Genomic DNA, 13,916 nt, shown 5'->3' on the forward strand with positions numbered 1-13,916 from the left:
GTTTTCATCCGCTGGTTTTGCTAGATTTTAGTGAAAATGTTTTTGTTTCAGAATGTTCTTAATGAAAGATATGCATTCAGATTGATCAACACTTCTTGCAAGTCTGTGCTAAGTTCAACAAATCTGTGCTCAATTCAGGAGATTATTATCACTGAAAGAATGGAAAACGTCTAAAATGAAACAATTCTGATTTGCATTTGAAATATGGATCCATTTCAAAATGTGCATGTTTTTAATGTTTGGAAATATGAAAAGTAGCTTGATCCTCTGAAATAACAGCATTTGTCAAGTAAGAAAAATTGTACCTTCCCAAAATGAGTAACATAGGTTAGTGAGGAGCTAGAAAATATACAGATGCTTGTTATCATCCAGGTTCATTCGCCAGTTGCTGTGTAGTAAAAAAGAGCGCAAATATGGAAGAAAAGAAAAAGGTGCCAAGAGAAGGAAAGGCAGGTGATAGCAGTGGCTGAGAAGGAAGGGGGGAGGTGTGGCGTCTAGCAAGTTATGGTAAGGTACTGTCTATTGCTGTCTGGTGGCTCCTCTGAGGGAGTGTTGGCAGCCATGGGCCCAAGTGACAGGGACAGCCAGCCTGAATTCTTGCAGGCTGTGTGGGGACCTGGTGGAGCACACAGTGTGTTGTCTTCTGTTGCCCACAGAAGCAGAGTCCTAGGGAATGCACCTGGCATTCCTGCCAGCTCCTACAAAGACTTGAGCCAGGAGATTGTAATTGATGGGGCATGCAGATAGGCTGAGCTTTCTGCCAGCGATCTGTGCCTCCCTACAACACGTAAAACACTGATGTCCCTACGAATTGTCTTCAAAAGCATTCAGAAGCTTTATAAGGGAGAAGACATGTCCCTGTCCTCTTTGCTGTAAAGCTCTTCTAGTATCTGACACTTGCAGAGCTGAGCATAGTTGTGGTTATTTATTCCATTGATGGTCTGGGTACATCAATGCAAAGGCTGAAAAGATCCTTTTGAATGGAAGTTGCCCCATATACATCAGCTGCCAGTATTTGGGGACAGGCGCCTTCAAGGAAAAACTGCTTGGACAGTGATTTACAAACTGCTCACAGCTTGCTCAGCATTCTGCTTTATGTTGTCTGATAGGTTTATATATATTTCATTGTGGCTGCTGCCCACACATCTTTGACAGATATGAATCCCTTATTCTGACATATGGCTTCAGGGTATCTTGAGTCTAGGTATTAGAGTGAATAAAATTAATCTCTGCTAGAAAAAGAAACATAGGGGAAAGATGCCCTTACAGAAGGAAACAGACATGTCCAAAGAGCTGATCAAACACTGAAAAAATTATCATGTAAAACAGGCAATGAACTGCACAAGAATTCATGAACTGTGACTTGGGATGGAAAAGAAGTATTTCCGGAAAGAGCTGAAACAGCGGAGAAGTGTGAGAACAAGCCTAAAGCCCTACAAGACATTTCTTGTCCTTCTTCCTTTCTAATGCACACAATTGCATTGAATTGGCCAGTCAGCTGTTGGTTAGTTGGGGTTTTGGGGTTTTGTTTTAAAAACAAAAACATGAGGAGACAGTTCTGAATCAAATTCAGATATAATATGCATGGGACAGCAGCCCCTATAGCAGTAAGAACTGAATTCCTGTGCTTAGGAAAGTGAGTTAGTTCTGCAGCCTGAATGCAATTAAAACATTGAATGTGTTCATAAATCAGTGATGGCTAGGTTTATTACAATTTCTTTGAAATTTTCTCACCTAGAAGACCTATCCTCTACTTGTAGGTCTATGCAGGCCCATGTATATATCTCCTTCATAACATCTGCAAAGTGCTGTATAGGTCTTCTCTGTCCTGAAGCATCATCTTTTTCCCTGCCCAGTACAGAACAGTCGTGGAGTGACCCCTTCCACCTCACACTGCTTCACTAGAGGTTTTTCTCTTCCTCTGTTAGTTATTGTTGCATGAGCATTTCACCACAGATAAGAAAGAAAAAAGGGCTGTTAATAATCATGTATCCATGTGTAACAGCAGTGTATTATACTATATAGAGGAGCTGTCCTAATACAAGTTGTCTAGGATGGGATTCCTGCTTAGATTACAGAAGGCTCACATCATGATGCTGCAATATTTTCTAGTGCCGAATCTGGTTTTTTTCAGCTGCATAACTGAGTTGGTTTGCTTCCTCATTAAAATGAATATTTTGGCAAATGCCAGGCAATCCAAAAACACCATAGAGATGGTCCTGCTAGTTTTTGTTGATTTATCTTTTGTCTTTAGGATTATGTAGGTTTACAAAGATGATTCTGCTACAGGTTTCAAGGTACTCACTGTTTTACTTAAAAGCATGGCATGAAAATAAATGATTAGGTGTTTATCTCAGTTTTCGTTAAAATAAAGAATCTTTTTTTCTCCTGCTTTAAAAAGAAAAGATGAGGCGGGAAAAACCTAAAGATGAGACTGGTACCACATAATAATGCTCTAATAATGGCCAGGACTCTGTGCATGTGTGTGTTTATCTATATAAAGTTATTATAAGCACAGATAAACTTGAATAAGAAAAGTGAAGGTCTTCCTTAGGATGGTAAACATATTTTGAGACTATTGGTAACTCTTGTATGGTCCCGGGCATTGGTAAAACAGAAATATTTTCTGTAGCATTGCAGAACTGGGGATAAAGAGATGAGTTAACACTTTTCTCAGGAGGGAAAATGAATACCTAAGTCATCTAAAATGGCAAAAAGAGGGCGTTTACATCACTTAGCTTCAGGGTAAAATATATAAGGTGTGAAGTCATGGAGGTGACCAATCCCATCCTTTATTTTCATCTGTTTCAAAGTCAGGTATTCAAGTCCAGAATCCAAGACAGGTAAATGCTGCCTGTTGTTGGAAGACAGAGAGAACTATCCCCAGATAATAACTGGTATCACCTTTCCTAGATACTTACTTAAGATTTGGATGAATCAGCCCTGGTAATTTCTATTTTTCTCCATTGACTAGAGAGAGTACACGGCTAGATTCAATAGGTGTTTAACTTGTAGATGCCTTTGTTAGATGAGATGAAAAACGTCTAATAGTTGTCAAAAGTGAAGAGGATACATCATTCCTATTGGTACAAAATGGATGTGAAGAAAGAGACAAATCACAAAATCTGATGTAATGTAATTTATGTGATGAAGAACAAAGAATGAGTGACAGCTATTTACATGGCGTAACATTTAAACATACACAGCCAAAGAGTCAAACCGTATCTGCGGCTTCCCTGGTAACACACATCTGAACACTTACAGGTATTGAGTTTTGTCCTGCTAGAAAAATTCAGCAGTGCGGTTGCACATTCAGTCCTATACTTGCTGTAATGTTCACTCCCAGCAAAGAAAGGCAATGATGGTGAGGAGGAAGAGGAGGAAGATGATGAAGAGGAGAAAGCTGGGATTGCTGCTGCTAACCTTTCATAAGGATCGTCCTGGCCTCTGCCCACTCTGTTCTTCCGTCTGTTGTCAGCAGGCCAATTGGAGGCAGCATTTCCTCTTCGTTCTCTGCCATTTTGGCTATCTTTCGTAACTGAGTGAAAAGATCTCCCTCACTGAGACGACGGAAATTAATGACAACATCCAAAACAAAAAACTGCAAAAAAATGACAGAAGTCAGAAGAACAGTCACAGATGGGTTGGACCCTTACTGGTCCAACATTTCACTTTTGCCTGGGTGGGTGTTGAGATGCTGAAGTCCTGCCTGGAGAGCCAGGCCTGCAGGCAATGGAGCACAAAACCACTGGGGACTGGCCCAGGGCTCACCCCTCCTGTGTTTTTACACCAGTGTAATGCCAGTTGCTTCAGGAGACTTACATTGTGTGTTGGGCTCAAATAAAATGTAGGTTATTTGAATAAGCTTAAAAAACCCTGAAGAGATAAAATCAGGAAGTATGCAAATTATTTCCATGGTATTATTTGTTTAAAAATAACCTAGAGAATCTAGAGAACTTCCCATTGAGGTGAAGAACAGGACTTCCTGGAAAAGGGACCACTAGGATCTACCCCTTCATTCCAAGGGGGCCTGCAGGCATGGCTCCAGTACTACAGATAGTCAAGCTGGGCTGTAAGGTACCCTGTCCAGCCAACTCACTCTGCTGCTCGATGCCATTTGTTGGCTGGGGCAGATTCACTCCAAGGCTTCAGCAGTTTTGCCTGCACCTATGCTAACTTCCTCAGGCATAGCTCAGGTCCCCCTACACGCGACGGTGGTATATATGCCATGTGTTGTGTGCCAATACTTGACTGTCAAGAGAAAAGCATTTCCAGCAAGTGTAGTCTAATAAGATTTTTTTCTCTGTGGTTTCACCTCTGTTTAATAAACATTTTTGTTTGAATAAGAAGGCAAATGAATTCTGCCGCATTCTTCCTTTCTGCATCACTGTACTTGAAACATAATGTGGGCTAAGGACAAAAATGCTGCAGAAGCATCTTTTGGAAATATTGACAGTGAATGCTTGGTAAGAAGTGAGCTCATACGTAGCATGCTAATTGTGTTTCTGAACAGTGATTAGATTAGGCTCTTCTTGAGTGAATTTAAGCAAACTAAGAAATATAGAAAGGTATAAAAAAAAGAACACTCATTTACCTGATTGTTACAAGCAACAATGATGTGCTCTGGTTCTGGCATTACGCTGCTTTTCTGGGCCACGAGTGTATCTTTGGTATGTCCTGGAAGACGATAGGAAGAAAAGAGTCCATAGTATTGCTTCATACAGAGAGGGTGACCAGACAGCTGTCCACGAGCAAAATCAACAGGTAAAGCATGGCTGGAGAGAGAGAAGGAGAAAAACAAAGCCAGAGGAAAAGAGGGGAGAGAGGGGAGAGAGAAACAGAAAGGAAAAGAAATCTAATCTGTCCTTTGTTCTGTTACAATTAGATCAGGTATGACACAAATTGAATAATAAAACGAGATTACAGTATAAGGGAAATAAATGAATTCCCATACCAAAGTTAAATGCATCATTCCTGGCAGCTTCATGCATATTCATTAAGCAATTGCATTATCATCTAGTGGAAATGGAAAGAATAGCAGGTCACAAGCAGCTTTGCAATGTGCATGGGAAGACTGCCTAGATGGGACCTCGGAAACCTGCCAGGGCGGAAGTCAGCAAGAACAGCTGGAAAAGACATAGCACCTTGAAAAAAAGTACTGACGAAATTCACTGCAAATCACAGTGGCCCTGTACTGTGCAGAGTGGTTCTGGAGTGCGTGAGAGGGCCCTGCCTGATGAACAGGAACGACTGGGGCAATACAGAGGGCATTTCTGTTTTCCACAGAGACTTGCTTATGTGCTAATCCTTACCTAGACCTATGGGGGAATAAGTGCTGAAAACCTATTCCATTTCTATTGGAAGGCATGTGAAAACAACACATCCTAAAAGGCTTCTTTAGTGGCCAGAAAAAAAAAAAAGTAGTTATCACAATCATGATTATGGATTGTAAAATATCCCACTGACACTGTAGCAGGAAATAATGGTGCTGTCACTTGGGAGAGGCTGCAGAGACCACAGGAAGAAGACGATCTTGTAGTGCAGAGGTTTTCCCTCAGCAAAAGAGAATTAAGCTTCCAGCCTGCCAGAGAGGGGCAGGGGCAAAGAAGCACACAAGGAGGGTTACTGTCATACAGGTAACATTTTATGCTAGTTTATCTTGTTTAATTGTCTCTTTAGAACTGTTGCAGTTCTAAACCAGGGATATTCACTTTACTTCCTGGCTCTCAAACTCTCTGCATCACTTATTTCCTTGTACAGGTGCTTAATTTTTTTTGTTCCTTATCAGCAAAACGGTTATTAGCATTCTCCTTCTCCCACATTTTGCATAATGCAGAAATCTGCTTATATTTAACAGAGTTTTAAAGAGCATCTATGATGATCAAAAATAGTGGAATAGCATGGTAGATTTAGACAAGACAATCTGTAATTATAGCAGTTAAGAAAGGCGTTATTAATGCTGACTGATGGCACCAGAATAATCTTGTACTGATTTAGGAGATGCCTGTGTAAGATCTTACAACTCTTTTATGTGAGCAAGTTAGCATTTGTTTGAAATATTTAATTCTGGCAACTGCATGGAATATCTGCACAGTTAAAATTAAATGCCTCAGTTTGGGCTGGAATATTGTGCTTCTGCATGTGGGATGATCCAAGAGAAGCTAGCAGTACACTCGCTGGTAGAAGTCCTTAACAGCAACAGGGAACTGAAAATGTTACAACTACGGTGTCCTCATAATTATACAGGAAGGGTGATAAGCAAACAGTAATAACAATATGAGGACACAGTAGTGAGGATTTAAATGATTATTGATTTAAGACAAGCTAATCTGATCACAGGAGTCGTTGGATCTAGAGTAGTGAGGTCAAAATAGTAAAAATTTAAATTATCCTTTGTTTGAGCAATGTAGTTTCTTTATCTCATCTCAGATGCTGTCATATAAAGATGCAATGAACTACACTAGTATGCATGCAGTAGTACTTCATAGCACACCACTGCTGGTCTATGCATTTGCATTGCATATCTTGGACAAAAGCATGTTCTTAATTAAGTACCTCATCTATACTTTCTGAGGAGTAGCTGTCAGACTTTTGAAATGAAAAATCAAACAGCCTCTTCCTCTTTCTTTTACCTAATTCATAGATGATAGGGTATTCGTTGTTTGAATATGAACTTTGCCTTTCTCATCCAAATAAGCATTGCTTAAAGCACATCACATAGGCCTCTTGTATTTCCAGACAGGAAAATGACCCCTTCCCTATCACAGTGTGGTATCCGTTGTGTTTGGCTCTCCACTGTTTCTATTCTTTGGGGAGCAGTGATTTCAGCAGTAAACTTGGAACATACTAGGTGAGGTTAAGAAGTGCTATGTAAAATGTTGTTATGAGCTACCTCATACATGATTTAAACAATCATGGATTTCCCCTGTGTTTATACACAGAAAGTAGCAATGGCTTAAGTAACTTCTTATTTTTACTAGCCACTGAACAAGCCTGTCTATGGTGAGGCTTCCTTCTCCTGGTGGGATGTGTTATTTCTTTTTTTGGGGGAGGGAGGCAGGGGGGCTGATGTGCTAAGTGGAGGGTGCAGTACGTGGAAGGGGCACTGCATCCTGGCAGGTGTCCGGTGCCAGGGGAGGTGTGCAGGCTGTGTAACTGCAGTGCTGCTGCTCTTTGGGTCTGGGGAGCACAGACTTCCTGGTGTGTTCTCAGTAGCCCTGTCAGGCAGATTGTGGGTGTCCTTTGGGCAGCAGCACTGCACGTGCTAGAGTGATGACTACCAGGCATCAAAAAGAATCCTCCTCCAACCTGTTCGATTGCAGTAATAGAGCAGAAAGTGCATAAAAAATTGCTGAAGCACTTGCCCTGAAGCATGCTGGAGCCCCAGCCCTTCCAAATGGTGGAGAGGTGCAATGCAGCCTGACTTCGGGCATGCTAGAGCACCCTTGAATCAGAAGCCCTGCAGATACTCAAGCAGCAGCTCTCCTTTTAAGCTACTTACGTGTCCAGTAAAGCTTTATAGTCTTGCACTCCTGAAATGAGATTGGCGGCAAACCTGCAAGTAGCAGATAGAAGTGACATCAGTCTTTTGTCATTTGGCAACACTGGGCTGTTTCTGAGAGACAGAGGAGAGCCTGAATGATTGATGACACAGCATAAGGAGAGAAAGTCTTCTGGCTCGGCAAGAAGAGGCCCCCGCCCCCACCTAAAACCTAAATTAATTCACGTCAAGAGAAATACAAAATCCTAGAGATGGTCCCTTCAAATGGTTAAACAGACTACCACAGGAGGAAGCCTGAAAGCATTTATTTAGAGAATGGGAGCAGAGGCTGAATATTTAATAGAATCCTTAACATGGGTTTCAATATCAATACTCATAAGCTGTCCAATTTCTTAGAGTACTTCCTGTCCTAAGCAGATATTCTTTCTGCAGAGCTGTGGACAGGTGTATTATTTCCTGACACTGCCCATTTGCACTGTGTCTGAAAGGGAGGCTCTGAGAAAAAATATTTCCTTGTTAAAGCACGTGCATTAGAAAATGCAAAGTGGAGGTTTTTCAAAAGCTGTGTGCACAATAAATTTAGTCAGTAATGAATGGAAGCATTTATAGTTATGTTTAAAGTAAAGTAAAAAGATGCATTGGCTGTCTACGCAAAATGTTAGAATAACACATATCGGCTTCAAGGTTCTGGCTGTTTTATAATAGCATAAATTCACATGCAGTTAATTCTTTCAGTAATGAGCAGCTAGAGAGTGCTAAAAGCAAAGAGGAAAATTGCACTATATGAAGGTAGATTTGATCTGGTTTACTGTTTTAAGTGGAGAAAATGTTTTAGCAAAGGCTGAAGAGTGGAATCCTGTTTTAAGGGTGTCTGGAGAGGTATATTCTGTGCTTGGCTACTTGCTTACCTTTTCACTTTTTAAATGATTGTAATTGCCCACAACAGCTCAAAGGAGAAAGGTCAGTTCAGGGCTGGGAAGAATGGGCCTGAAGGAAGCAGTGTTCTTGGGGAGGAATGTTTTCTGAATTCTTATTCTTGGATCCCTTGTGTTTCTGGTGCCCTTTTGGGCATCTGAGAGGGACAGTTTAATGCCAGTGTGGCCTTTTCAGTTTGCAGGGTGGCTACGAGTCATAGTGATGGCATGTTAAAGATTGTTTTCCTTCAAACAATGTGTCAGAAATTAGTATTTCTTTTCTCCATTGCAAAATGGTTTGCTTGAATTATACAATGAAAAGCTTTGCAAATATTCCTTTGAAAACTTATAAATCCCTTGGCATTTTTTTTTCATGCAATAAGTGTAATGACACTTTTATTTCTGAGTATCAGCATGAGTAACCCCAGAAACACTGACCTCAGTCAGCAGGCCTAGTATGAAATCATTTAATGGTTACAGCCCTTTTTTTTTAAATGAAACTTGATTGTCTTTTTGCAAAAGCAGTACATTTAAAATATCCTTTCATTTAGCAAAAGCTGCAAAGTCGTAGTACATTACCTCAGCTGGTCATTTACGTCCTTGAAATACTGACGAGCAAAGATAATTGCTGGGCTGGAATTGACTGGAAGAGCTAGCCGGTTGTTGAGGTACATGTCATCCAACCAGTAGTTAAACACCTAAGGGAAGGGGACATGAAATCTTAAAGCTATGAACAACATGCAGAAAGGCAGTCTGGGGGTGAGGGGAGAGTGCTTGGTGCTCCTGGTGACCTGCAAGGGCTCTGATTAATGGAGCTGCTGAGCATTTTCAGTCTGGGCTCTGTGACCTCAGCTCAGCTGAAATCAGCCGCAATTCCATAATCCTATTTTTCAATCAATGGCAATTTACAGTGTGTTCCATTAAAAAGTAAACAAGCTCCATATCGTGGTATTTTGGGTATTTTCTTGTTTGCTTCTCTCTACAACAAAAACGTGTTTGAGTACAACATGCTAACTGCTGACTCTTGAATAGTGATTTGGATATATTTAAGAGACAGAAAGAATTTTACTAGTGATGGCTTTCCTCGGCAGGGCTTCAAATACTTGTAAATCATGCCAAGATGCTCTGTTGTTAGCCATCAGATACTGTCCTGTAGCAAGACAGAGTGGGAAAAGAATTTCCCGAGCCTAATGGTTCGGTCTTGCAGATACTGGTATGTGGATAGGTCCCCTGGAGAATTCCCTCTGTGTCCACTGACACAAATGTAGATTACTGATGCTTGACCCAGACAGACACACGTATTAAATTTCTAACCATTTTTATTGAAAACACAGATGTACGGTAACCGTATTCTTTCATATCTGAGCAGAGATTGAAGAATCATTATTTGGAAAATAGAGGCTTTCATAAAAAGATCAAATGGTCTTTCAGAGTTTAGCAGGCATGCTTTGCATGTAGTAACTATAAAAAACAACAAAATTATGCAAAAATAATTATGAATGCATGCATCAGTTGAAAAAGTTTTCCTCTGAGATATTTCATTGCTGTTAGAACAGATGCTTCCCCCACAGTCTCTGGAGTCTTCAGGAGGACAGGCTAGAGCTGTACTCCTGGCAAGTGGAATTCTAAATAAAAACATTTCTAGTTTATCTTAAGAATCAGGTATTTAATTTTAATAACTGGTATTTAAAGTTGAGACTTTTCAGAAAACGTTTATACATCCTTCCGCTGTAATTTTCACGGTATAAGTGGTTAAATGAACAGTTGTCTCCTGGAATGTTATTTGTTATCAGGAACACTATTTAAGTGATGGTTAATTTAGCCACCAAAACCATGAAGTTCTATGATCAGAATAACAAAACAGGATTCAGCAGCAGTTAGTGGAGGCCTCAGACTATGGCAACAAGTAGTTCGGAAATTAAGTGCTGCTTTTAAAATAAAAGCACTGCTAGTACTGTTGCCTTTTTTTCTGACTACAGCAGCAATTTGATGGAGTTTTCTTGTGGGTCACACAACTGAAAAGTTATGGGAGAACCACATTTCACTGATATCAGTAGCAAGCCTGCAGGATTTCACTGAATCCATGAAACTATTCAGTGTCTCTCTTCCTTGCTGGGATGGAAGGACTTCAATGAAATCAGTGCTTTTAGTTTTCAGCTGCCATATTCTAACAGTTAATGCAGGCAGGATGAATTGTGACTTTGTGGAATGATAAAAGCTATTTTATCTATGGCTTATTTAATTTTCCTGCCTTGGGAAGCAGAAAGCTGGACTTTTTTAAAGGCTAAGTTCTCAGCACGGTCTATGTGAGATATATGTATACATGTATGTGTATATTCGGCAAAGTAAGTACTTCAGGGTAACTACACTGGTATGGTGTGACAATGAATGGCAAATAATAGTTTAATTTAAAAAGAGTAATTCCTACCCTTAAGTGTTCCATTCCAGAATAATTCGACTGGATCAGAGCTTTGGCTAGATGGGTATGCAAGGCACTTTTTATAGCCTTATCAGAAAGCATTTTTCATTTTAATAAAACCTCTAAATCCCATAATTAAAGGGAAAGGAAGAAATTACATCCAAAAAGGATGTAATATAGTGCTTCCTAGAGGTAGAGCTGACACCTGTGTGCATGCACCTGAGATGCATGAATTCCCTCATTTATGTCAACAAACTGTTGATCTGAAAACATAACAATGACATGGATTTTGACATAATTTGAAAATTTTAGCCTAATTATGTCTGAAATATTAATTCCCTTTGGTAGAATCTGTGGTGACCCCTGTTTGTATTGACCCACTGAAAGAAAGCGGTGATCACCTACAGAACAACACAAAGAGTTTGTAAATGAGCATCATCCAACACAGCAATTATTTCTCATCTGCATTTGCTTACCCAGTTCGTTGTCTTTTCCCTTCTTTCCTGGAGGATTTGCTGCAAAGATTCCCCCAGGCCTCCTGCAATTCCAAACTGCTCCACAATGACCTTGGTCTTTCTAAATTGCTCCTCTGGCACCAAGTGTTTCATGCACTGTAGGTACATGCGTAAGGTCTGTTGTAGTGGTGGGACTGGAAGTTTTGGCACTGCCTAATCGTAAAAAAAAAAAATAAAAAAAAATTAGCAAGTAATTCTACTTGTTCCCAAACTGTCCTCTTTTTTTAAATTTTTTTTCTTCTGTTGCTGATTAATACATTGCAACCCTTTTTTAATCCATTTATTCTGTTTTAGTAGTTGAGATGCCTGATTACTGTACATGTAATTGTGTGACTTCAGTGGAGTTTCATTAGGTCTTAAAGTGCCTGGATTTTAGGACATAGTATGTGGTTGCATGCAATACTGAAGCAGTGGTAGCTCTCCAGTAGCTCTATTTGTAGGCCTTTGGCCAATGAGAATTTCAAATGGATAGCCCAGGAAACTAGTGGAAAACAGGAAAATATTCCTTGGTAAAAATTCTAGAAATCCTAGGACAAACAGGCAAATAGGCATGATGCAAGCATATAGTCTGAGCTAGACTCTAGGAAATCTTCAAATACATTAGAGCATAATAAAATAATGCATTAAGAGAAGGTATTTCTTTAGTAAAGAAGTGCATTAGCTTGTGATCAGTAAAACCGTGGGTTAATACTTGTCTTATTGGTAATATGACTGGTTATAAAATTGCAGAAATAGGAAAAATGCAGATCTACCTGTTTATTAGCACTGACTACATACAATCCTCAATAAACCTGTTTTTTACCCTGCCAAACCTCTGCTGTCAGCCAGTCTGGAACCCTTCTAGAAGGCTTGATAAAACATTTCTGTTTATACTTGCTTTATCCTTACCCTGTTTGGAGCAGGAAACCAATAGTATCTGGGAAGAGAACAACCTCATGCTGTCCATGCAGTTAAGCTTCCTTTGTTTTTTAATGCAGAATTAAACAGGTGAAGTGTAATTAGTCATATAAAAGCCAGAGAAGTTATGGGAGCAGTGGGAAAATCAAGCAAGGAGGTAATCCATGAAAGACTGGGAAACTGCAAGAGGCTGTGATGCTCCAAGCATGGTTCCTCAGGGAGGTGGACGTGTCTCCCAGTTGAGAAATGGTCACCTAATTCAGCTGTGCTTGTCTATCAGTGATTAGTGTAGACCATAAACTTTTGGAGGGTTTACGTCTCTGATTTTTGCCTGTCTCCTAAAGCAGGTAAAGTTCAGGTATTTTTTTTTTACTAGCTCTTGATGTAATAGACAGTCCTTTTCACAGGATCGCAGGATAATAGCATGATTTAGGTTGGAAGAGAGGTCTGGCAGTCACCTAGACCCACCTGCTGCTCAGAGCAAGGCTAGCCGCAAACTTCTGTGCTAGTGCATGCAGAGAGGGAGGGGGTGGAGGAAGTGCTCTGAACAGAAGGCAGGGAGTGGGTGTCCTCCAAGCTCAAATACCAGTTCTACCTTTTGACAGCCACAGAAAAGTCAGTGCTGCATTATGTTTCCCTATCTAGAAACTGAAGACTTCAGATACTCATAAGAAGTGTCATAGGATTACCTGTTATTAATGGAAATGCAAATCCATTTTAGCCTGGATCTCAGAAATAAAAGAATGGTAATTCTACAATTTCAAGCTATGTTTAGTCAGGGCATATCTCTTCTGTCATTGATTTCTTGGTCAGTGGAAATAGATGTGCCAAATAGTATTTCTTTCTGATATCTGGCTTTGGCCTTATCTTTCTGGGTAAGGTTACTGTACAGTTCATGACTCTGCTTAGGAAAAAAGCTTTTAAATCCAAAGGGTTGACTACTTACAGGCATATACATCCGGCATCTTTTAAACCAGCTTGAAAATGAATCATATATGATAGTTTGATAGTTCTGTAGTATTAAGAAATAATTACATGCCATCTCTGTATAGTAATGCATCTGCTGTTGTGTAAAAATATTTCACTTACTGGAATTCTTCACAGGATGTTGGGATGAACAGTGTATTTGGATATGAGAAGCACTAATGTTAGATCAAAGTTCATGATTATAAACTGCTGCAGGATAACTAGTGTTGCCTAAAATGAAGAAATCAGCTCTGGAACAGAGCTTGGTTTACATTTATATTAACTTACATTAATTTACAGCATTAAAAGTTGTTAAGTCATCTGTCTTCAACCTATTTTTTTCCATTTTTTCTTTTTGTTTTCCCAGAAGCAGTCACTTACTGTCTCATCTTTACTGCATGTATCTTTCTCTTTCTTCTGCATGTTTTTTTCTAGGACAGGCATTCCTGCATTCCTTTTGATATCTTTTGTTGAGGACAGAAATTGAAGCCACTCGGGGGCACTTATGGAGCCTCACGCCTCAGTTCTGGAAATAGAAAAGATTTAAAGTCCAGTCAGTACCCATTATTTATAACCAAAATGTACATGGGGAGTATTCCCTGCGCAAGCATACACAGAAGCTTCAGAATGCAAAACTGAAGAGAAATAGAAATACAACATTCAAAAGTAGCTGAACTGAGCCCTGTGGAGATTGCTCTGACATT

At 39.9% G+C, this 13,916-nt stretch overlaps 1 protein-coding gene across 1 annotated transcript in view; it reads right to left on the reverse strand.

Annotated features, from left to right (window-relative positions):
• The window catches only part of CHAT (choline O-acetyltransferase), a 29,472-nt gene extending 15,816 nt beyond the window's left edge, over positions 1–13,656 (reverse strand). The window contains exons 1-6 of the mRNA XM_075026888.1: positions 13,594–13,656; positions 11,311–11,502; positions 8,995–9,113; positions 7,502–7,555; positions 4,595–4,775; positions 3,424–3,601 (exon numbers count right to left, since the gene is read on the reverse strand). Coding sequence (XP_074882989.1) covers positions 3,424–3,601; positions 4,595–4,775; positions 7,502–7,555; positions 8,995–9,113; positions 11,311–11,502; positions 13,594–13,656 — 787 coding nt within the window. The remainder of the gene's footprint in view (positions 1–3,423; positions 3,602–4,594; positions 4,776–7,501; positions 7,556–8,994; positions 9,114–11,310; positions 11,503–13,593) is intronic.
• Positions 13,657–13,916: the final 260 nt, after the last annotated feature.

This window comes from Buteo buteo, chromosome 4 (genome assembly GCF_964188355.1).
Source record: "Buteo buteo chromosome 4, bButBut1.hap1.1, whole genome shotgun sequence".
In the NCBI taxonomy this organism is placed as follows: domain Eukaryota; kingdom Metazoa; phylum Chordata; class Aves; order Accipitriformes; family Accipitridae; genus Buteo; species Buteo buteo.